The 24,512-nt window shown below is 40.8% G+C and overlaps 2 protein-coding genes and 1 long non-coding RNA gene across 4 annotated transcripts in view; 2 read left to right on the top strand and 1 right to left on the bottom strand.

Annotated features, from left to right (window-relative positions):
- LOC137147525 (uncharacterized) overlaps nucleotides 1-7,101 on the top strand; it is an 89,698-nt gene extending 82,597 nt beyond the window's left edge. Inside the window, exons 2-3 of the long non-coding RNA XR_010918233.1 lie at nucleotides 4,470-4,741; nucleotides 6,968-7,101. This is a non-coding gene — a long non-coding RNA (uncharacterized lncRNA). The remainder of the gene's footprint in view (nucleotides 1-4,469; nucleotides 4,742-6,967) is intronic.
- The window catches only part of GLT1D1 (glycosyltransferase 1 domain containing 1), a 78,522-nt gene extending 61,849 nt beyond the window's left edge, over nucleotides 1-16,673 (bottom strand). Inside the window, exons 1-3 of the mRNA XM_067539746.1 lie at nucleotides 16,093-16,673; nucleotides 7,016-7,164; nucleotides 4,456-4,561 (exon numbers count right to left, since the gene is read on the bottom strand). Coding sequence (XP_067395847.1) covers nucleotides 4,456-4,561; nucleotides 7,016-7,164; nucleotides 16,093-16,160 — 323 coding nt within the window. The 5' untranslated portion in view covers nucleotides 16,161-16,673. The remainder of the gene's footprint in view (nucleotides 1-4,455; nucleotides 4,562-7,015; nucleotides 7,165-16,092) is intronic.
- Nucleotides 16,674-23,078: 6,405 nt separating this feature from the next.
- The window catches only part of SLC15A4 (solute carrier family 15 member 4), a 46,083-nt gene continuing 44,649 nt past the window's right edge, over nucleotides 23,079-24,512 (top strand). For both annotated transcript variants that reach the window (XM_067539744.1, XM_067539745.1), the window contains exon 1: nucleotides 23,079-23,757. In XM_067539744.1, coding sequence (XP_067395845.1) covers nucleotides 23,176-23,757 — 582 coding nt within the window. In that variant the 5' untranslated portion in view covers nucleotides 23,079-23,175. The remainder of the gene's footprint in view (nucleotides 23,758-24,512) is intronic.

Below are 24,512 nucleotides of genomic sequence, written 5' to 3'. Positions count from 1 at the left end.
TCTGTCACAGACTTCTTGTTTGGCCTTGGGCATGTGAGTGAGGGCTTCTCTACATGGTGCAAGGATGTGCATAAAAGGGGTGTGAATTCTAAAGCACACTATGTCGCACACTAACTGGCTCATGTAGACCCTGCTGCTGCGTGACAAAAGCTCCCTAGTGCGTGTTAAGATACTTTGTTAACGCGCATTAAGAAACTTATAATATACATCAACAGGATCTACATGGGCTAGTTAATATATGATATGTTGCTGTGCTTCAGAATTCACACTCCCGTAGTGTTCACTGCTGCACTGTATAGACAAGCATATAAAACTAGTCCCTCTATGTCTCAGTTTCCAAGCTGTTCAAAAAAATAAACAACACAGGGGTGCTGTGAGGATAAATCTATTAATGATTGTGAGCCGCTCAGATACTATAGTATATGGGAACCGTATAAGATAATATTGTAATAAGAATACTTGGACTTACCTGATGGTTTTCATCTTCAAAGAGTTGTACAAATTTCAACTAATTATGCCTCCCCAATACTCCTATGAGGAAGGTAAGTAGTATAACCCCAGTTTCACAGATGGGGAAACCGAGGCACAGAGAGCTTAAGGCCAGAATTTACAAAAGTGGTCTCTAATTTTGGGTGCCCAACTTCAGACTCACGAGGCCTGATTTTCAAATGTACTGAGTATATGCACCGAGCTCCAATTAAAGTCAACTTCAGCAAAATGTTTATACCCAAAAGCTGTATGTGCCATACAGTTGTCTTTTTACACCTCGATTCAGGAAACTATCCCTACTCAGAACGGCTCTTAGACACGTGATTTAATTTAACTTTCAATCCCAGTGGGATTTACGCATGAGTTTGAGTGCTGTCTGTAACGGGGTCCTTCGTGCCCATTGGAGCTTGAACAAGTGCACAGTGCTGCCCTGAATGGAGGGGCTTTCTGAGATCAGGGTGTAAGGCTTCAGTTCTTTTTTTTCCCCCGTTCCCAATATTGGGAATAAAAGTATGGGGGTTCGGGAGATGGGTTACCCCATTAAATGTGTGAATCTGGGTTTGTCTTCCAGGAGAGTACTATAACAATTCTATCTTACTTTCTGTAGGTTCTTATGCTGCATCCCTCGGGTATCTGAGTACCAGTGGGTGAGGCACTCTGGAAAGTCAGAGCCACAAAAATGCTCTTTCACTAGGAGCCGTTAATGTTGTACTTTATCGGTGTGAAGTCACAACCACTCATTGGAAGTCACAGTGCTGAATTATTATGCTTATTTTCACAGTCACAAACCTGTTTCCGTGCATTTGCTCAGTGGTTTCTGCTCTACACCATTACAATGCATTCCACATATACAATTGACAGTTTAAAGGTTCTTACAGCCTTTGCAAATGCTTGTTTTCTCAAGTTGCATATGCTCCCTTTCAAGTTTTTACAATTATACTTTCAATACATCACATTAACAAGCACAAAAAGTCTTACTCCCAAGTCCACAAAGTATTATCAAATTGAAAATATACCCTGAAGGAGTACAACCACCATTTAGAGGAATTTGATTAAAAATGAAACAGTCATTATAAAGCTAGACACAGTTCAATACTTTGTTTTATTGAATGTGGTGGTATATTGTGCTGGACAAGTAATCTACGATTCATGGAACTTTCTGCTTAGAACCCTGAAATCAATAATAAAAAAAATCCATTTTTATTTTAATAACTATGCAATTAATAACACTGTGATAATACTGCCAGGGAGATCTGTTCACAGTAGCTTCTAGAAAACTGAATTACTTTCCCTATACCAGAGAAACATTATGAACTTTACAAAGCACATGGTAATACATATTGAGGCATCTGAACAAATCCAGCCTAATAAAATACCTTTAAAGTTCCTAAGCTAATTATCACAAAACTTCATTGACTTCCCATAAAACTTTTTTGGCATATGCAAGTTTACATATACTTTAAGTACAGAAACACAGGCCACAATGGAGAGACTTTAAAGAAAAAAAAACGGGAGCCCAGTTTTTATAATATAAAGATGTTCAATTTGCTTCAGTCTAATGTTCGAATTTAATATTCTTATTTTAATTGCCATACTACTATATCTCCTTTCTCCTCCTCTTCCAGAGTTATTTACACTAGGTGTTTCTGAAAGGAAAACTATGATGTAATATAAATGATATTCTAACCATCTAATTACAAGCAAGAGTAAATTTCTATGGCCTCAGTTCAGGATGGCAGTTAAGTATCTTCTTAATTATAAGTTCCACTAGGACTTAAGCACATGCTTAAATGCTGTCCTGAATCAGTGTGTTAGTGACAAATGATGCTTTAGAGATTGGTTCTTTGGGACTTGTGCCCATGAAGAAGAGCTGATGTGACTAGAGATGCTTTCCTGAACTGGAGTGTAAAGCCTCAGTTTATCCAGGTATTTAAGGATGTGTCTAACTTTAAGCATGTAAGTAGTCCCCTAGGCTTCAGTGGGATTATTCAGGTACTTAAATTTCAGCATGTGCCTAAGTACCTTGCAGCTTCAGGGTTTATAGTCCCAGTCCTTCAGTGAGCTCCAGGTGGGCCCACCCTGCATTCACGCAGAGCTCACTGTAGGATCAAAGGCAGTGAGGCCTATTCTGCCACCCTTACGTATGTTGACTAGTACTATGTTCTATGAATAGTCCCACTGAAATCATGTTTTACTTGTAAATCAGGGTGATGACTCACAGAGTAAAGCACTATTCCACACAAGTAAGGGTCACTGAATTAGCCTCCAAATAAACTGTTAATAGAAGTTAAATCAGCTATTCAATTAATTTTAAAATACCAATAAAATGCACCATAGTTTTGAAATGCTCTGACTTCCAATGCATGAGATAGACGTTCCCACTAAGAGCCTGCCTCCAAAGCTCATTGAAGTCAATGGAAAGATTCTCAATGACTTCAACGACTTTGGATCAAGCCCTAAAACAGCCCCTCCTTTTCAGCAAATGGAGCTGTTGAAAGACTTAGAAGTGCCATTAAAAAGTCTGTTCATTGTTAAATGTATATTCTGATTCAGGAATTAGTTCTTGAGGTGTTTTGGATAGTTTTACAACTAGTCACTGGAGTTTTCCTTTCATTGTAAAGCACCAGGTTAACACTCGATACTAAATCCTTCTGCGAATATGTAGGAATTTGCTAAATGATTTTTCTTGCATGGTCTACGTTGCTTTGTTTATGCAGCTATAAAAAGAAGCACATAACAAAAAAAAAGAACAAAACCACTCTGAACTTGAGTGTCCCACACTACTGTCAAGTGTACGGTCAATGTGCCAGATGCAAGCACAAAAAAAACCTTTTTTTTTTTTTGGCACAAGCAACATTAAAGAGTATAATTTTCCTCTAAAATAACACTGAAAAAATTGTGCGATGGCTGCCTGCGCATGCTGTCAAGGGACAAGAGTTGGAGCTTGACTGTGTTTTATTTGAGTATTTTGTTCATAGTTTTGAACATGACTGACTGACAAATGCAGCTAACTCAGTGGAGTCTGTTTTTAGCGCAGTATTCCTCCAAACTTTCATGGGGGATGGGGTGAGTCCAACGCTTTTCCAAGGCCTCTGAAACTTGTCAAGCTGTCACTATTTGTTACAAACATCCATAGTCAACCCTTTCAATAAAGCATTTGTGAGGCAAAGGAAATCAAGTTTGAGTCTGTAATGCACTAATCCTAAGGCAAATACTTATTGTTAGTTGTGATTTTACTGAAATTAAACAGTTGGGCAGCTCTGAACTTGGATTGCAAATGCTGATGGAACTGGGTCTCCAAAATGGACATTATTTGTAGTGTAGAAGCGAGGTTAATGGAAAATGGACATAGAGCTTTAAAAGTATCATTTTGGGGCAATGATTATCATCATTTACTATATGTTTGTACAGTGCCTAGCACAATGGGGTTCAACCTGGTTTAGGCCTCTAAGCACTACTACAATAACAAATAATAATCAGACCAGTCTGGGATTTGAATACTCTACTGTCATATTAGATCTGAATGACAATTCTGTGGATATTATCAGACATTCACAGCTGTGTTTCAGTCCTGGTAAACCACTGAAAATATACATTGGAATAAGCTGGGGCATGTGAGATTGATTTGCATTCACATTCTACAGTGATGAGCTCAACTACAAAAGAATGAGATATATAGATCGCATTTTTGCATGGAGACGAGGGCTCCTCCACCAGTTCCTTGTATGATTTGGGCAAGTCACTTATGTGGTCAAATACCATGGCAGTGACTGAAGTGTAAGAACAGAATGCTCATACATTGGTTTTACTAACGGTTTGCTCTATTCTCATTGAAGTCTACGCCAAATTCCCAGTAACTCTAGTTATAACAGGTTCAGGCCTTTAGTGAACATTAACCGCAATATTTATTTATTTTTATAATGATGAACAATAATCTTCTGCTATAAACCCAACATTCATTATTACCTGGCTTCTTCTAGCACTGCCCCCATCACCCGGTGTTTCTCTTCATGTTTGATGTCTTCATTTATATCCGTCCCACCAAAGATGATTCCAAAAGGAATTCTACTACCTGCAAAATGAAAATATCCATCAGACAGGCAGGCAAACTACATGTAATCTAATAAATTGAGGACTTGAAGAAAATACTTGTGAATATCACTGGTGAAAATGAGATGTTATTCCCATGACAGTGTATCTCCAAGTTATGTTTCTACACTCATCAGCATAATCCTTTAATAAGGAAACCTGGGTAAGCTTAAATTTTAATGGGATTATGAAATATGTATACTCTATTACATGCATGCTAGTCTATTATCTACCTGTAAGGTTTTTTTAGGCCTTGCTTTTACTCAGTCAAAAGGCTGTTGCAATAAATAGTTGGTTGGAACAGCCTGAGTTTCCATACTTCCATTTTGTCTCTAAAGCACCACTGTGCTTCCTAATTGATAACCCAGAACATTGCACATTTAAAGATGCTTTAAAGATGACCTGCAAAGGAAAGATGATGTGGTTTCCCACCCCCACCGCAATAAAAGGGCATTTATTTTTTTCCTTGTTTTTACCTTTGAATGGTAATGGTGTCAATGATTCAGCAGATGGCACTCTTTCCTCTGAACATTAGACCAATGTACAACATGGCATTGGGGACAAAGTGCTGCTGAAGACACCATCTTTTAGAGGAGATAACTAAGGCCCTAAATACTCAACATCATTAAAAAAAATCAATCTAATTTTTTCCCAAGAATTGGGCTGTTCCCCATAGTATCCTGGCTAAACTTTAATTTAAGTAATGCTAGTCTTCCTACCTAAAATTTCCCCTGCACTTTCAAATGAAGATGGTATTCTTCACCTCTCAAAATATTATTATTTTAATAATAGTGTTGCTGTGTACTATCATATCATCATTGCATTTCTATTTCAGAGGTAACTGCCTTTCTCTGATGATTAAAGTAATACTTATTTAAAGTGCTTTTAGAGACCTCAAATAGAAAGGCACGATAGAATTACAAGTTATTACTCTTTAATATTTTATTATAGAGTCTGATCTGCAACCCTTTCTTACATAAGTAATTGTTACAGGATTAGGCTCAAAATATTTACATATGACACTGTTTGTAAGTGTTTTTCAATTATTACAAGTTTTTATTATTATGAAATATACAGGAAATAGATGTTACTGTTAACATGCCATTTACTAAATTTCTGAAACCAATTACTCTATCTCCTACACATACTGACTGTTTGAAGGAAAAAAACAGAAATCTCTTGTAGATTTGTCAGTTCAATCATTCTGGTAATCATATTACTGTATTTCATCTTATTTTTTAGATTTCCATTTTATTTTTTCAGTATAATTCTGTTTGCGATTGAAGCTTTTCTTAGGACCAGTAGGACTGTGATTTATTTAGATTCGTAAAGATTTCCTCAAAGTCAGTCAAGTAACAAGGTTTCAGGCCACTTGGGATTTTACAAAGGAGTTTCCAAAAGTACTTAGTGCTAGCTGAATTTGCCTCCCATCAAAGTCAGTATTGGAGCAGAGTTACGCCAAACTCTGAGTACTTATGTTCATCCCTCTACCTACAATACCACATTAGATCAGTCTTAACAACTTTCATCGGCCTTTGCTGTAACAATTTTGTGTTTTGTCACAGAATAAAAATCATAATACACAGTTGAACAGAGATTATAATTATTATTTCTTATTTGTATTCCAGATTTCCAATCTGAATTGGGCTCCATTGTACAAATGCATACTGGTAGTAATAAATTAAGCTTTGAGACTTTACTAACACCATAAAGGTGCAGACTTGGGGGCCTGAAAACTAGTGTTATTTCCTGGACTATTGAAAGTAATCAATTATCTACATTTGTACAAATGTACAGACTAGGATGATCTGAACACGAGCTCAAGAATGGGACTATATTTGCAATTTCAGCTGGTGACACTGTATGTAATTCTGGAAGCCACTGTTGCTAGTGTGACATTAATGGCAGACTAAAATTTTGTTCTACATGGCCAGTTATAATAGAAAATTTTATTATTTGTCAGATAACATGCTGTCTCCGGCAGTTTAGCTGGCATGACTGACAACTCAAAGTTATTTCATGTCTAGGAAACGTGATTCATTTTTCAACAGAAAATCATATTAGCCTCTCTCCTTTCTTCTATTTGACCTTTGCTATACTTAGCCAAGCTATTATCATCCTCTGAAAAAGCACATTTGTTGAAAGCATCTTAATGTTACTGAAATGCTCTTATCTTACTGAAGTAAAAGTACTTAATTATAAAACACATTGTGTCCTTTAAAAGTACAGTTACTTAGTTCTCTCCGCTCTAGATCAAATCTCCCACAGAGAAACATTTTCAATGTTTATTAACATTTGTTGAAATGGATAAATAGAATAACTACATTATGAATGGGTTTATGCACATTTTCCATTTGTAACTATTTGTATTCATCCTTCTTTCTTTCAGTCTCTTTCTTTTAAGGGTTATTTTACTGCTAAATTGAAAGAGGATTACCTTGCAGAAGTCTGCCTCCTTTATAAAGATGAATGGCCAGCGCTGCTTCAAACTTCTCTGCAGAGATTAGATTTGCTATTTCAGATGAATTCTCATAGCCAAAAGGATCTTTAAGACTGCATATGTGACCCGCAGCTTCCAGATGATCCCTTCATCAAAAAAAACAAATAGAACAAAAGGAAGATGATGAATACTAATAGGCTGCAGACTTGTCATTATGTTAAATAGCTTAATAAAAACGTATTTTTGCTTAATAACTTTTGTTCCCTAGACTCACCCTCCTTATGCAGTCTGGTTTGGAAAATACTCTCCCATGAAAGTCCCTTTCTGGTATCTCTGTCTTTCTGACCTTTATTCAACAGGGTGTGCACTGCCAGCAATAAAATCTGCATACCCTCCTGGGGCCCAGGTACTGAGAGTCCTCGGCTTCCTTTCAAATCAATGGAAGTTGAAAACATTCAGCACCTTGCAGGATTTGGCTCTCTGAACTTGATCCAATGCCCTTCAAATACCTGGCAAGACTCCATTTTATTACTGTGTGTGTTGGATCAGGCTCTCACTGGACTGAAGCAAGGGGGTCTTGTGAAAGAAAATACAAAAGCATCCAGTTAATTAACCCCAGTAAAATAACTGCCAGCCTATCTCCCCCCAAACAAAAGTGCAATTTAAAACTTTGTTTAGTGCAAAAGGTTTTTAGGTTCAAGCAGAGGACTGAAAATTGTATTCCCCAGCCTCCTCCTAACATGCTGTTTGATCTTGGACTTCATTACTCTTTGCCTCAGTTTACTCATCTGTAAAATGGGCTTAAATAAATGGATCAATTCTAGAGAACTAAGACATTATTTACCACATTTTCATGAACATACCAAATATTAAAGCAATTGAGATTTTAAAAAATCAAGACAATATTATTTTTATTGTAAGCTTTTATGATGATGCTGATGTACATTTTGCACAACATAATCTAACAACATGGTTTATCTAGATAATGCTCGGTCCTGCCATAAGTGCAGGGGACTTGACTAGATGACCTCGTGTTGTCCCTTCCAGCCCTGCAATTCCATGATTCTTCACATTAAAGCCCTGATACAAAGACCATTACAGGTAATAGAAAAACTTCCACTGATTACAGTGATGTAACTCACCCATCTTTGCATGTGTATATATACCTACCAAACTGAAGTTTCCACTTCATGCATCTGACGAAGTGGGTTTCTGCCCACGAAAGCTTATGCCCAAATAAATTTGTTAGTAAGGTGCCACAGGACCCACTATTTTGCTAAAAACAGATTAACACAGCTACCCCTCTGGAACTACAGTTTTTGTGGTCATTAGATATTGCTCCAGTTGTTTCATTTCTTAGCTGCATATTAATTATTCTGGCGTTAAAATCCACAAATTCAATAGCTTCTTGAATATTATTCTTTTTTCCTTTCTCTGTCACTTCACAACCTCCCAACGAATGTAATTATCTGTCCTGGAGAAGTTAGTCATCAGTGCAGAAATTGCTGCTAAAAATGCTATAAAATGTCTTGAGGCCTGGAAAAACTATTAGCACTATAACAGACGGAGCCTGACTGGCACAACATATGGTACTGTATTTCTCCATTATATTGAATAGGAATTAATTTTACTTTGGATTTCACCATTTGAAACATAACTCATAAATTAAAGTAAGCACTAATAAATAATAAAATACAGACAGATTGCAAAGCCTTTATTCACATTGTTGAGCAATTATTCACATGAGCAGTCCCATGTACTTCAGGTGGGCCATTTATGCAAGTATCTGTTTACCAATTTATGGGGCTCACAATTTGGCCCCATTTAAATAATAATGAACCTCAAACCGCACAGCTGTAGAAATGCATTCTCTCAGGCTAGTAGTTGGGACGCTCACGCATACATTCCACAAGTTCTCATGTGCTCATTAACTTGTCTAAAAAAATGTTTTCCCCTTCAGTATTCCAATTACCATACATCACTAGCATGTACAAGCAATATGTTAGCATATTACAGTTAATTTGAAAACAACTCCCTGACACCACACTCCAAGGACTTCAGAACACAGAAACTCGGCTAGAAATTTTGAGCTGAAACTGTCTTGTCTAACTACGAGAGGTGAACATGTTTCCTTTTGTCTTCGGTTACCACAGCTCCAAACAAATCACATTGCTGTTTTTAATACCAGAAATCATGGTGCAAACAAATACCCCAAAGTAATTTGGTTCACTCATGAACCTTTGCACAGGTGTTGCTCAATCAACATTCCTCTATATTTTGATCCCCTCAACATAACGAACTACCATGCTGAGGGACACAGATGCAACATACTAAAGCCCTGACATGATTAAACACTTTTCTATCTTCCTTGTATAAGTGGGAGTTTATGGTGTTATCACTGGTGTTTAGTGTAATTAAAAAAGCTTGGTCTAATCTACCCGATAGGGTTGCAACCTCCCCAGGTTCATCCCTTTTTTGAGGTAGCTGTCCCTGGAAATCTGTAGGGGTGCTCAGTACACACTACCAGCTGGCCAATTTTATGGGCTCAGGACCATCCTGGATGTCCTGGGTTTTTTTGTACCACAGAGGTGGCAACCCCAACTCCCAGGCAAGACTGAATCATGTTTTAATCATGTCAGAACACTGTGACTGGTTCCCTGATACTGTAGTTTTTGTAGTGTAGAAGTAGTATTTACTTTACTTGTCTTTCCCATGAGTGCAGAGCAGTATATGTGTCATAAAAAGCAACACTCTGTTCAAATAGAATGAGAAAGGTGACAAAGGGAGAGCTCTCTGCAGAGCTTGGCCCTGAACCAATCTGATGACAATAGTTTCCCTACTCCAGCCCTAGCTGTTGCATATTGGGACCGCAGAATCAATGGCAAAACCTGCCAGCACAGCTAACCTTGCAAGAAGCAAATCAAAGTGGAACAATGGTAGTCTCAATGGTCTTCCATGTGTGTTCTAAAATATGGATATTTATGAAGGACTCCCTTAATGAAGCAGAACCTGGAGTTGGCACTGGATTTGTCTAGCAGCATGATAAAAAACTGAGCTCACTCTACAAGTGGGTATTCAGGGGCATGTTAAAGATAATATATGATTTAGTAAGTTAATGAATACTTTTGAAAATGCTTTACAATTTTAAAATCCCTAATGCTGTAAACATTTATACACATGCGCTTGAGTTAAATATGACCACTCACTCTCATGCTTCAGGTTAAGCATATGCATAAATATTTGTGGGATCAGGGTGTTAAACAGTATCTATCTAAAGTATTGGAATTTACAGAGAGCAATTTTCTTCCTCCATGGAAGGCTTATATTTAGCTTAAAGAATGAAGAATATAATTTCCTGTACACTTGAACACTTCAAGGAGGATGTGGGGGAAGAATGCTTTGGAGACTATTTTACAAGGTTTTATTTTGTTTGTTTTTGAGGCTCAGCTGTTTGTGAAGTCACATATGTCCCTGGATTAGGCCAAGGAATATAAACACTCCTGATATATTTTGTTTTCTATTCTGATAGAAATTGTGTATCTAAATTGTTTTGCCAGTTGATAAACAAAGGACTCATTCAAAACAAACACTTTTGGAATAAAAATAACTATGTTCCCAGCTGTCTGTAAAGTGAAGACAGCCGAGATGATGTTGAACCTTGGAAGAAAAACTGAATTTTCAGGTAGCATTTTCTCTACTGTTCCCTCATAGATTGTGGGTAAACTTCCACAGGCACATCTTCATTACTGCCATTCTTCACTTCAGGCCAGATTTTTCCATCCTTACCCATGCTGAGTAGCACATTACTCCATGAACAGCCGAACTGAATTCAGTACCACAACTTGTGGAGTAAAGTGCTTCTAACCTGGAGTATGTGTCTCAGAATCTGATAGCTGGCTGTTTTATTTGAGAAGTCAAATCAGAGGCATAGTGAATTGTCCACTACTCAGGTTGAAACAGATCATTTGTAGTGATCCAGTTTGATAACAAAATAGCCTAGTATTTAGAAAAACATTGTGAACTCTGGATTCACTTTATTGGATTTTGTTCTCTGTCTGTGGGCTTTAGATACTTTCATTTTATATCATCTAGTATTTTTGGTAATAAAATTTGGATGCTGGTTATTGAACATTGTGCTGGGAGTCAGGGACTCCTGTATTCCAGCTTTGGGTTCAGCCACTGATTTACTGTTTGGCTCTAACTAAGTTGCATCACCCTCGAATAGAACCAATTCTTCTCCTTTTGATTCCAATGTGAGCTTCAGGTGCTCAACACATCTCAAAATCAAGCTCTCTCTCTCTCACCTTTTCCATCTCTGGAACAGGGAGACTATGCACTCACCACACTCACATAAGTGTTGTGAGAAGTCTTTAATACTGTGGCATACTGTAGATCTTGTGTAGGAATACTGCTGGTAATATAAAGTTAAAAAGTGCAATACCTTTCTGACTTTGTGTGCCCTATTCACGCTTTAATGTAGGACTTACATAGGAAAGCAATTTTTGTCTACCATGGTGACAGGAACCCAAGTAACGTGTCATAATCCATTTCATACCTTCTTGCCTACTTGACTGATGCTTCTGGTTCGTCCTGATAGCAATCTGAAAAATGCAACACCAACCAAAGCCAGAGAGCATGGTTCTTCATACACTGCAAGTATGTTTTGTGGCTCAAACTATTTTGGGTTCCTATGTTTCTTGTGAGTTAAAATAGTATTTGGTTCTTATATGCTATAGCTTGCAACACAACTCTTCTTCTTCACCCAAAACCCCGCAAAACCCACTTTTCTTTGTAGTCTCATTTTGAATGAGGTAGTATTGTACAATAACTTATGGTGATCTAGTGACTGCTGTCCAGGACTCCTTTTTCTGTGTTTGTACTGTATATAACAGTGGGATCCTGGTCTATAATTAGATGCTATTGTAATACAACTCTGTAATAATAATAATGACACTTTTGAATACATTTCATGCTAGTTCATTGATTCTTTTTCCCAAACTCTGTCAGCAAAACAGGCTGATTTCCAAAGCTGTGTTAGTTGTTGCTGAGTATAGCAGGCCTAATCCTAAACCCATATAAATCAATGGAATAATTTCTATTTCAACAGGTGTCTGGATCAGGTCTGTAGTGTCTGAGCCTCAGAGGCAGTGACCAATCACAATTCCCAGGGAAATCTATGGAAGCTGCAGTTATTTAAATTACAACTTTGAGCTGCATTAACAATTAAACCAATTCTCTCCTCATATAATCTTTCTAGGGTTGAAATTGCCTTTAATGGTGAATTTTATTTCTGTCCCTTACCAAAAAAAAAAAAAAGAATGAGGCACCTTTATCTGTACAATGTTACATTCACAAGAATGGATGTATAAAGGATGACCAGCAGCATACAACTACTTTTGTATACCTTATCAATTTTTCTTTAATTTCTCTCTGCCTTGGACATCTCTTTCCAAACAGCATGGAGGGTTGGGGGGAATTAACACAGATAACTTGTGCTGGCTTGAAATGATTACACACCAACAGATACAGGACTAGTTTTGGATCACATCCATGATGGAGTGGAAATATCAAAACTGCAATCATGAGGGGCAATTACTCTGCCTCTACGGCCTGAAGGCAGTAGTTTTCCCTCTAGAAGTAGAACTGAACCCAATGAAGTTTCACTCTGCTAGTCAACAGGTTCAGCTGTGTAAATCCTTTTGGAATGCAGCGCTCATCACCTGCTCATATTGTAAATGTTGGAATGTGAGGCCTCCGGGGTGGAAGATGAATGGGTAATACTTGCCTTCTTTTGCAACTGCAGGGAGGCCAGAGATCCCAATTCAGCTATCTAATATGAAGAGAAGGGGAATTTTTATTTTATTTTTTGCTACGCACACCCTCTCTGGTTTCAGTAGTACCAGATAGGAAGGACAAGAAAAAATAGAAAAAACCCCAAAACAATGCTCAGTACTAAATTGATTAACATCTAACCTCACTGTAGCATGCACGCAGAGACACCCCCTATTCTAATCAATCTCTAGGGCAACTAACATTTCTCCAGGCTTTACCTCATAAGCATTAACGTATAGTGCCCTTGAATAGGTAATCGCTCTGGGTATATGTAAGATGCTAAACTTCAACAAACAATTATTAGCCTTTACATTACTTTTGTGGTTTTTATGCTCTTGTGATTGTTTCAGCTTCATGTCTGAAATTGGATGTTTTAAATAGCAATTGTGTAAATCCCCAGAAAAACAATGTCTCTCTCTCTCAAAAAGATCTACATATTCACAAAACACGTCATTTAAGTCTTCCTAAATCAACCCGTCAAAAGGTTTCAATTTTTGTTCCCCCTTACACAACAAATAAGGGGGGTAGAATAACTCATTTATTTTCCTTCCTCACACCCACTTTTTGATCTCTCTTTGGGGATTAAAAAAATGGCAGTCTGACCAGAGACTTTTGCTTCTACTACTTTAGTCTCAACTCACTGCTCACAGTTGTCATGCAGAATAAGGATGAAATATGAAGGAGGCCAAACATAAGTGAAGTCCTTACCACCTTCATTATATAACTGTTTTTATTGACTTGGAAACAAAGGGTTAGATGTTCAGCTGCTTGAAATCAGCATAGCTCCACTGAAGTTGATGGAGCTATGTCAATTGACACCAACTGAGAATCTCTCCCAAAGGTTTAGACAAATTAGACTCTGGTATCTTTGTCACTAGTCCATTTAAGAGCTTAAATTCAGATGATGAAAATATTGCATGAAGAGACAAAGCAGTTATATAAACAGACCCAGTATCACAAACGGCATAGTCAATGATCTTAAGCCATGAAATTAATTTATATTAGCAGCTTTCCCATTTGGGAATAACTTAAGCGTTTTAATTTTTTAAACAAACCAATGCTTGCTCCAGCTCAACATATAAAAAGGCCTGAGTAAATAAACCAGTATGCACACACGAATGTGGTTAAAGCAAGCTGTATATTAACTTGAGCATATAAAATCTTCTGTACCTTTAAGCACAGTACTGCAAAGATTTAGGTATGTGCTTAACTTTATGAACTGGAATTCTTACAGTATGTAAAGTTAAACATATGAGGCTCTGGGCTTTTTTTTATAAAGAAAGCTGTTTAAGTAATAGCTATAATAATTAAAGTAACTATCCTTAAATGGCAGTGTCAAGGTAGGATTGTTTTAAGCTGAACAACTGACAGCTAACATTACTAAATGAGAAAATAGATTTCTAGCTAGTATTGTTTACACATTAACCAGATCAGATTTTTTGTGTGGAGTCCTTTACACCACTGCTATGAATAATGTTCATAGTAACTGAAATGAGACCTTCTGATTAAGCAGAACACTGTTGGGCACTGATTCTCCAACTTCTTGAGTTTTGGAATCGTCAGTGTAGATTGATTAAACACATCTATCTGACTTATGTGCTGTAACTGAAATGAGATATACCCGTCCTCTCCTTTCAGTCTGTCCTTTCAGTCCTTGAGGTCTTGTTTAGATAAGAGAACTCAATGTGTTAATTTAAACCAATATTTTTAAACTGGTGCAAACCCCTGTGTAGACATTCTTATTTCAGTCTAGCCAGCATTGATTAGGAACAGGTTTAAGCCATTCTTTAACTGAAAAAGGGTATCCACACAGCCTTTTGAATCAGTCCCAACAACGTAAGACTGAATAGGATGTGACCTAACTGCCTGGCACTAAAGTTCTTGGAAAACAAAGTCAACGGACTAATTTTGTGAGTAGAATTAAGCATGAAAGTAGGTCTTTGCATGGTCAGGGCCTAAGTTTGTGAATACACATTATAACAATGGTGAGCTAAAATCCACCATATCTAACACAATGCAGACTTGAACTATTGTCCACATCTGGAAATGTAAAAAGCAAACAAAGGACGACATTAGGACACAAACAGACAAAGCTATCATGATATGAAGTTTTATTTTAATGGTTTTTTATTTCAAAGGCATAAAAGCTCACAAACATGGAAGCCCACACTAGTTTTATGCTTTTAATCACCATGCCCTTTACTCCCACATTTTATAGAAAAGTAAAAATACAAAGTACATGGTGGCAGTAGCAGTACTTTAATAATACTGTGTACTTGTATAGAACCATTAGTCCAAAGATTTCAAAGCACTTTATATTTATTAATGAAGCTTCACAACACTCCTAAGAGGTATGTACTAGGACTTGTCTACATGAGGAAATTGACCAGAAGATCTACTGCACTTTAAATTCACATCCTATCTTATCTGGGATAAGTTCTCTGTATAGTCAAGCCCTTATCAACCTCATTTTACAAGTTGATCAACAGAGGCGCGCCCGGTTAAGCGACTTACTCAGCATCACAACATGCATAAGAGCTAGGGAGGAAAAATATAAGAATCCTGATGCCCAGTTCCCTGCTCTATCGTTACTAGCTTTTAAGCACTGTGCTATCCCAGGCACAGATAAAGATACTCCTTTTCTGGATAATTAACTGTATAGAAGGACTATGTAGCACCCACCTTATTAACCTGACATGCCCCACGTCCCCATGATTTAGAGGATGACATGTTTCTTTTGTGACTTCTTTGGAGGTTGTGTTTACAGTCTCAGTCCCTAGTATGAAGGAATTTCTCAGGGCTTGAGAGAAGTCCTGATAGGGAAATACACTATGTTGCACCCCCTCTTCATAGGGACTGAGAGTGTGTGTGTGTGTGTGTGTGTGTTGGGGGTATGGGGGTTACACACAAAGGAATCCCCCTGCTCACCCACCTCTGGTGGAATAGGAAAGAGGCAGGTGCCTTCTTGCCCACGTGGATAAGGAGGCGGCCAGGGAGATGCGAGCTCTCCTTTGCCCTGCTCGATACTGGGGAGCCAGGGACGGCCCAGGGAAGAGGGATTCCCCCTGGCCCTTCTGGACGAGGAGACAGGCACCGGGAGGCCCCTGTTCTTCCCGTGCAAGGGGGAAGCGGTACACGTGGGCAAACCCTCTCAGAGACTGGGGGCGGCAGCTCCTGGGGAGCCCCTGTGAACGAAGCGGGGCGGGGAGGCTCCCACCCCCGGCAACGGGGCCGGCACTTACTGTATCCGGCCCGCGGTGGTGGCGTTCCCTGTCCGGGCTCTGAGACAGGCCAGCAGGAGCAGCCTCATCGCGGCGCGGCCCGGGGGCAGGAGCTACGGGCAGCGCCCAGGCAGGCTCAGGGCAGGCAGCCCCCGGGGCCCGCTGCCATCGCTCCGGCGCCAAGACGGGAGGGCCCGACGGCGAAGCTCCGCCCAGCCCGGCCCGGCTCGGCTGCTGCTGCTGCCTGCGCCTCGCGAAGGCCCCACCCCGGCCGGCGGAGCCCGGCGTTCGCGTTCCGCCTCCCCGGGCGTGGGGCGCTGGGGGCCGGGCCAGGGAGGCAGAGACTCGCCCTAGCCAGGGACACCGGTGACAAATGCACACGGGCTCCAGCCCTAGGCGCGGGCCCAAGCCCTGCCCTGGGTGGGGGGGAGAGAGAGACCTGAGAGGGCCTGATGCTCCCCAACTCGGGTCCAGCCTGGCAGCCACACAGCGCCTCAGTTTCTCTTCACTTGCCCCGCTTTTACGCTGGTGATTTGCACTGAGTTCAGGCCCCCCACATGGGGGGAAGGGTACACTTTACCAGGACCCAGAAGCTCTGGGGGGGCCGGCCCAGGCTGCAACCCCCAGGGGTATGTGTGTGGGAGGAGGTCCACGTTACAAGTTTGTACCGTCGAAAAAATTATGCCTGAGCCCTGACTGAGTTACTCCTGTTTGCCATCACTCAACGGCTGTGTTCACACTAGAAAGTTGTACCTCTCTATGCCAGCATAGTCCATGCGGTACAGCCTGTCCTACTCTGGACACAGCTGTATTAGTGGAAAGGTGCTTTATACCAGTATAGGTCCACCAGTATGAGACATAAATATATAGGAATAAGTCTAGGTCTAAACTTGGAAGGCTTGGCAGGTACAAATATATTTGCATCCCACACTGGCAAAATACTCCTAACATGGATTCAGTTTATAATGGCAAAATTGGCATAGCTTATTCCAGCCCCCCTGAGGGAAACTGTGTTTATATTAAGGACTTTTGGTAGCACAGCTATGTGGGTCACAAATCAAACCTCATCACACCCCTGACCAGCATACAGATGCTGGCAAAAGGTTGCGGAATATACCTGATCTAAGTCACCTTTATACTGGTAGAACTCCTGTGGCTTTTACTGATATAATTATGCTGGTTAAAAAAAAATCACACCCTTAACTGATATACTGGTAATGCTTTTATGCCCTTAATGAGATCAGAATTAGGACCTGAGAACTAAACAGATGCTTTCTTCCTCATACATGCACACAGCTTACAGATGCACACCCGTTACATACTACACACACTCCAAATTACTGGAGCCAAACTTTCCTAATATTAGAAGCATTCAGATCTGGGATTTTGATTTAAGCCTATCACAAATCTGCATACACACACAAACTGTATGCACTCACATGCATACACTTAAATGGGGCTGCCCAATGTGAATTAAGGAGATTAAAAAACAAACAAATGTGTGGGCTTCAAATTGAAATAAGATGCTGAAAAACTGCCTTAAAATTAATACAAAAAACTGAGGCTCCCTCCAAGCGAGTGAGGTATGGCAGATCTGCATATATTAACAAAGGAATGGTCCATTAGGAATATTTAATCAAACTGAGGGTGCTTTATAAAGGCAACATGTTTTCCTTTTATTAATTTTCTTTTCCATTCTTCTGTTTTTGTGGAAAGAAACAATCATTCTGTGGAAAGAAATCAACCATCAACCAATATATATTTTACTGTGCTCTGGAATAATATTTCTGTTGTATGCATTTGTATTTTTGATAAAGTGATTTGATGTGAATATGTTAGCCATCAAGAAGAAAATCAAATAAAAATATTACTAGATCCTAACATTAGGAGCATTCAGATCTGGGATTTTGGTTTGAGCCCATCACAGGTGTAAAAACTGCACCTTTCTTTCAGAAATATTTTCCATAAAATAAATTTCTGAACCTTAGAGATGGAACATTAGGACAAGGACTAAGAAACTCTGGCCAAAATTATTATGCTTCTTGAAAACCACGCACTGTTTTGGGAGACGTTTTATTTAATTTAAATTCGAATATTCATCTTCAACAAATTTCTGGAGTGAAATCCTGGCCCCCCTGAAGCCAATGGAAGTTTTGCCATTGACTTCAATGGGGCCAGGATCTCACCAGTTTTTTACTTCAGGAGGTGCTTTGCGCCTCACAAGATTTGGCTCTTTAGGCCCATATTACTCTCAGATGTATATGATCTGATGGGGTAGGGGCTGGTTCAGAAGATTTATTTGCTTCAGAGGAAATCAGCACTGCTCACCACAACTGCAATGGGGGAGTCTCTGTGTTATCCCTGTTATGCTCTGTCCATTAATACAGCTTTCACTGTAGTGTTGCTGGCTAGACTCACAGACCTTGTTCTACATTAAAAGATTTGGATTTGCCATCAGGCCAATTAAGGTATTTTGGGACTCTGTGTGTGACCCTTCCGTGCCTAGAGTAGCCACCTGAAAATGCCAAGGTCAGGGCAGGCTGTAAAAGGAGAGCCGATTCTCCCAACACTGGTGGGTGACACTGAAGTCAGACTTTCCAACCAGCCACAAACAATGCTTCTGATTCTCCACACTGGTTATCAAGAAGCTAAAATAAAAGTATACACAGCCACCTTTACTGCATTTCAGTCTCTGGCTCCCAATCGGCCACTAGGTCCAGTAAAGAGATCAGTTATTTAAAACTCTATGGTCTTTACCAAAAAGGTTTCTCCTGACCCCAAAGGGTCAGCCACAGTACCAGATTAATATGTTTGGATCTTACCCAAAATACCACGCTGCCAGCCAATCCTTTAGTAACTAAAATTAAAGGTTTATTATAAAAAGAAAGAAACAAACTATAAGAGATGTTAAATAATTAAAGCAATCAGACAAATACAATTGATTTGAAAGTCCATATATATCAGGTTCCTAGAAGAATTGTGTAGTTTGCAGATTTGTATAGTCCCTCTGGTGGACATCCAGTACCTAGATGGGCCTCAGTCCTTTGTTTAACAGCTTCAGTTCAGTTGTAAATGAGTTGATCCAGAGGTAGGTAGCTGAAGACTGGTGACTGAAGATGAAATGGATGTGGTGCAGCTGCCTTTTATGTCCTTTGGCCTTTGCCATGCTGCTTGTGGACATTTACAGGAATAAGATGGAGTCCAGAGTCACATGAGTAAGTCCTGGTGACTCATCAGGTATATCCCTGGCTTCTCCCCCAGGCCCATTGTACCTGTGAATTTCCTTAATGGGCCATTAAACAGGCTAGTGCTGCAGCCATCTTGTCTGGGGTGTCACCCAAAAACACAGTACAAATTGAAATATAGATACAAACATATCCATAACTTCCATTATACATATCACATGAACATAAACATCATCATCTTACCTGACATGGCATATCTCATATGAATTATTATGATTTTGACATATTGATGTTAAATAACATAATAAATGTCCCCCCACCAATCCAACCAGTGTCACACTGTGCACTATGGAAATTGCTCCCCACACACACACACCTTCCTTAAACTAGATAGAGCATGGAATATACAAGACAATTGCTGCCCTAAGCAAAATTTAAGTGTGCTGCCCCTCTCTTGCCCCCTGGAACAGAGGTTTTTAACCAAGGGGGCGCATTGAGCCTTCTGATGGTTTGATGATTATAGTAGAAGTTGGACGGGGGGGGCTAAGCATCAGGATGCAATGTCACTCACTCAAGTTTGGCCCTGCAATTCCTCCATCATGATGGAGGGGAGATCAGGTCAAATTTGAGTGACTGATGTTGCTCCCTGATGCATGGGGTTGCAGTGCCACTCCATTTTTTTTCCCCCCGCTGGTTGCAGCCTCCCCTGACATGAGAGCCTGTGCAAGTGTACTGAGTGCACATTAGTTAATCTGGGCCTGTTCCGGGCAACAGAAACATTTTTAAAAAAAGGTGGCGGGGAAATATTTTTGAAAAAAAGATGCTGGTTTCAAACTAGAGACAGATTTAAAAAAATGCTCAGAATAAAGATGAGTGAGGAAGAAGCAGAAAAGTGACAGAGGCGGGGAAAAGGAGAGAGAAAGGGAAACAAATTCAGAGGGCTTATCTGTTTCATCATCATCATTAGTAGTAGTAGCATTTATTATAGTGCTGACAATGTGCATGGTGCTGTCCAGCATCCCTCCCTCGAAGAGCTCACACTCTAAAAGTCTGTGGCACAATTAATTATTGCTGTGTCTTTAAAATATCTATATAGATATAAATGTATTTGTGGCGTTCAGATACAGGGTTTGCTTATCCCTTTGGGGAGTCCTAATTCAAAAATAAGTAAGCAAGGAAAGAAAAACAATTCTCGATCCATTTACCTGGTGTTGATTTAGCTTTCCTGGAAAGACCTCATAGCCTTTCAAATAGATTACAGCCTGCTTTGAAAAAAGTCACACCTACATTCTTCATAAAATGTTGACTTTCCATAGAAAAAGCATTATTATGCAACATCAAATGGCATAAGGGCTCATTGGGTGATACATTCATCATGCCTATATCCTCATGCAGGAGTTTGAAATGTACTGTAGCTAAATGTTCTTGTTTGGAGACAAATGAAAAATGTCTCTGGAGAAGCCATTATATTTCATCGACAGTAAGTTCAGTAGAAACAGCTGCTTTTGAATTTCAATAGGACTGTCATAGTTACTTATTTCTCAATACTGAAGAGACAAATAACATTTTTATAATGTACATCTCTAATATTAAATATGACTATTTCAATGTTGCAAGGTGTTTTTAACAGTTGGTGGATGGGCCAATATAAAATGTCACCCACGCAGTTGCTAAGATAAATCATGCAGGGACCAGAATGTGATGTCTGTATATATTAAAATGTGCACTAATGCAAAGTAATATTATCTACTTGGAAGTCTCTGAGCAATGCCATTAGAAACCTTAGACAATATAATCAAACTAGTTGCAACTAGGGGCATAGTATATAGAATTACGTAAATCATATAAACCCAAGATGTTGGCCCATTCCTGTTAAAATACTGGTAAACTTACAATAATAATTTCCAAACATGAGATGCTTCATGGCATGCTTGTATTGCGATGCTGGCTGTATTGCTGCACTTTGTCATTAAGTTTAAACATTAAAGTGAGCAAATATATGTAATGAGTCACTTCCATGGGGTCAGTATGTTATTTACAAAGGCCCTTCTTTAAAAATATGTGCATTTTTTACTGGCACCAGCTGTTTAATTAGCAACACTTAACTACAGTTTTTTACTGGCAATTATAAAATCTTGATTCATCAGATGCCTGGGTGTTGTGGTAAATTGTCAATCAATCAGCCTTTTTTACTGAAAATAGGAAGAGTGCAATATCTTACATTTTGTTCAGAGGAAACATTTTACCTTAGGGCCTGATCCTACAACACATACTTCTGAGCATAGCATTCACCACTATGCCTAGTCCCAATGAAGTCCCTAAATGCCTTTATTCATGATGAGTTGCATTTACTCACAAAATTAGTCCCATAAACTTCAACTGCTACTTAGCATAAGTGAGGATAGCAAAACCTGATCTTTAAGGCCCGGATCCAGTAAACATTGACACCCATGGTTAACTTTACTGTCATGAGTAGTTCCACTCAAGTCAGGGCCTTAATTTCTTCAGGTGTACTGGTGACATATAGTAATATAGTAAAACTTAAATACAGTGGGAAGTAAAAAAAAAAAAAAAAAAGGCAAATCTAAACTATGCTTCCTAACCTCTGATATTTCACAGCTTACACCACACCATCAAAGGCTAAATATAAATATTAATAATTTTGAAGGTGTGTCAGTTGATCGGTTTATAATGTCAATGTGATGCAAAAGCATTGCATAAACAATAGGACTGTTTACATTGAGAATTCCATTTTTTTTCCAAGATGATTTTTTCCTGTCTCTCATTCCTGTTTGCTTAGTGTTTTTTTTTTTCTGACTGTGAACTGCAGCAAGAGAGAAAATCACATTTTCATGAAATATTTTGTTCTTGCAGACAGGATCTGTTTCAGGCTGTGACCATTTGAGGAAGTGAGAATGAAAAATATTATGAATGAGGTTATTCAATGTAAGAGGAAAATACTTTAAAATGTAGTCCAGAATTAGGCTCTTAGATACCATGATGATGGGTGCAGCATAAGAACCTAAAGAGAATAGAAAATGTGTGTGTGTTACTGTAAATGAGTGAATGGCAGCACGTTGCTTCAGTTTATGGCCAAAATTTATTTCCAAAGAGAAACTCATAATATGCTTCACATAAGGTGTGCATAATGATCTTTTCCTGTTGGACCTTCCACATCAATCCCTTTGTCCCATTATTTATTGTCATCCATTGCTGTGTTGAGTGTCAAATTACAACATAAGGTCCTGAGTCTACCATTTCATCTGTCTGTAAAATGGTGTGCACACTCATTGGTCCCTAATAAATAATAATATCCTATCCATAGAATAATATGCCAAAACACAATCACAAGAAAGCAGTTCATGGTCCTCTAAGGACAATGCAGGCCCAAGGGCATCAGGAACTCAGGTGAGTGGGAAATAAATGGGATAACTATTGTGGCATCTGAACTCTTAATTTCGCCCCAGACAAGCTGTCCAGGACAGGAGACATTTCATACTCCAACCCAGAGCTCACATCCCCCCCTCTGGGATAACCCTCACCAGTGTGACCCAAGCTGGATCTGGCCCACTGATTCCCTCCCTCCACCGCGTTCCAATCCCTGCACTGAAAGCCGCCTCCACACAGCCCCAGCCCCGCCCCCTGGCCCCGCCCCCTGGGCGGGACTGGGCTAGGCGCAGCCCCTTGCCCGCCACCTGCGCGCGGAACCCGGAAGAGCCGGGGCGGAGTGACAGCTGAGGCAGCCCATCAGCGCGCGCGCAGCAGGGCCGAGCGGGCGGGGCTCGAGCCCTCGCCTAGGGGCCGGTGGTGGTTGGTGTGGGGGAGGAGCGGCAGGAGAAGTGAGTTTCTTTGCCGGGCGGAGCGGCGCGTCGGTTGAGTGAGCTCCGGCCGGCGGGGGCTCCTGTCACAGGCCGCCCCCATGGAGGGGGCCTCCCGCGGCGAGCCCGGTGAGCGGAGCCCCCTGCTGGGGGCCAGCGGCCGGTGGCGGCCCCGTGGCCCCAGCTCCTTCCAGGGCCGGCGCCTGGCCTGCGCCGCCGTGCTGCTGGCCGAGCTGCTGGAGCGGGTGGCCTTCTACGGCGTCACCTCCAACCTGGTGCTCTTCCTCAACGGGCCCCCCTACGGCTGGGAGGGCGCCCAGGCCAGCCAGGCCTTGCTGCTCTTCATGGGCATCACCTACCTGGTCTCGCCCTTCGGCGGCTGGCTGGCCGACGCCCTGCTGGGCAAGTTCGCCACCATCCTGCTCAGCATGGCGCTCTACCTGCTAGGCATGCTGGCCTTCCCGGCCATGGCTTTCCCGGGCACCCGGCAGGGCCTGTGCGGCGACATACCCCTGGCCGCCGTCGAGAACTGCTCCTCCCCGGCCGCCAACGCCACCCTCGCCCCCTGCTCGCCCGAGGGAGCCGGCCGCTACTGCTCCACCGCCGTCTTCGCCGGCTTGGTCCTGGTGGGTTGCAGCGTGGGCTCCGTCAAAGCCAACATCACGCCCTTCGGGGCCGACCAGGTGATGTATCGCCCCGCCTCGCTCGGGTGGGGGACCCGGGGCCGCAGGGAGCAGCTGAATGGCCCTTGGGGTCCTGGGCCATGTCAGCCTCCAGTCTGCCTGCATGACACAGGCCCCAGGACTTCGCTTTCCAAGTATAGATTCTACGTTAATCCGGCCTGGTAGGGTCCTTGTGGCCCATGTGGCAATGGGGTCTAATTTTGCCAAGGTAGTAGCTTTCTTGTCCATCCAAATCAGGCTTTCCACCTCTCCGAGCAGCATCCTATAAAATCAATAAGGTGCCCTGTGTCGCGAGGGCCATCCATGCCAGCGTTATCTCCCTCTAGGGCCAGAAGTATTGGCCCTATGTAGTTTTATTGGTGTTTCAGATGGATTGTGCAGGTCCCTTCAGGATTGGCTGTATATAATCCTTTACAAATGTACAATAGCTGTACCGATACAGCTGTGCTGCTGTAAGAGTGCTCCTGTAGCCAGGTTATGCTCACAGGAGAGACCTCTACCATTAACATAATAAAAGTTCAAAAAGTACCAGTAGCTGTGTGTGTGGGAGAGCGTCTCCCACCCTTATGCTGGCAAAATTTGTCACCTGGGGTGTATTTTTTTTCACACCCCCGAGTGACAAAAGTTTTGTCAAAATAAGTGCTAGTGTACACAGGGCCTGAGTAAACAGTTCTAGCACAGCAGGGAGTAGAGCTGATCTCTTAACTCCTAGTCCAGTGTTCATTCAGTGGACAATTGAATTCCATGCTGTGTGG

This window comes from Emydura macquarii, unplaced genomic scaffold (assembly GCF_026122565.2).
Source record: "Emydura macquarii macquarii isolate MOO-44397 ecotype Brisbane River unplaced genomic scaffold, CSIRO-AGI_Emac_v2 contig_554, whole genome shotgun sequence".
NCBI lineage: Eukaryota > Metazoa > Chordata > Testudines > Chelidae > Emydura > Emydura macquarii.
This window is presented reverse-complemented; position numbering and strand designations above follow the sequence as displayed.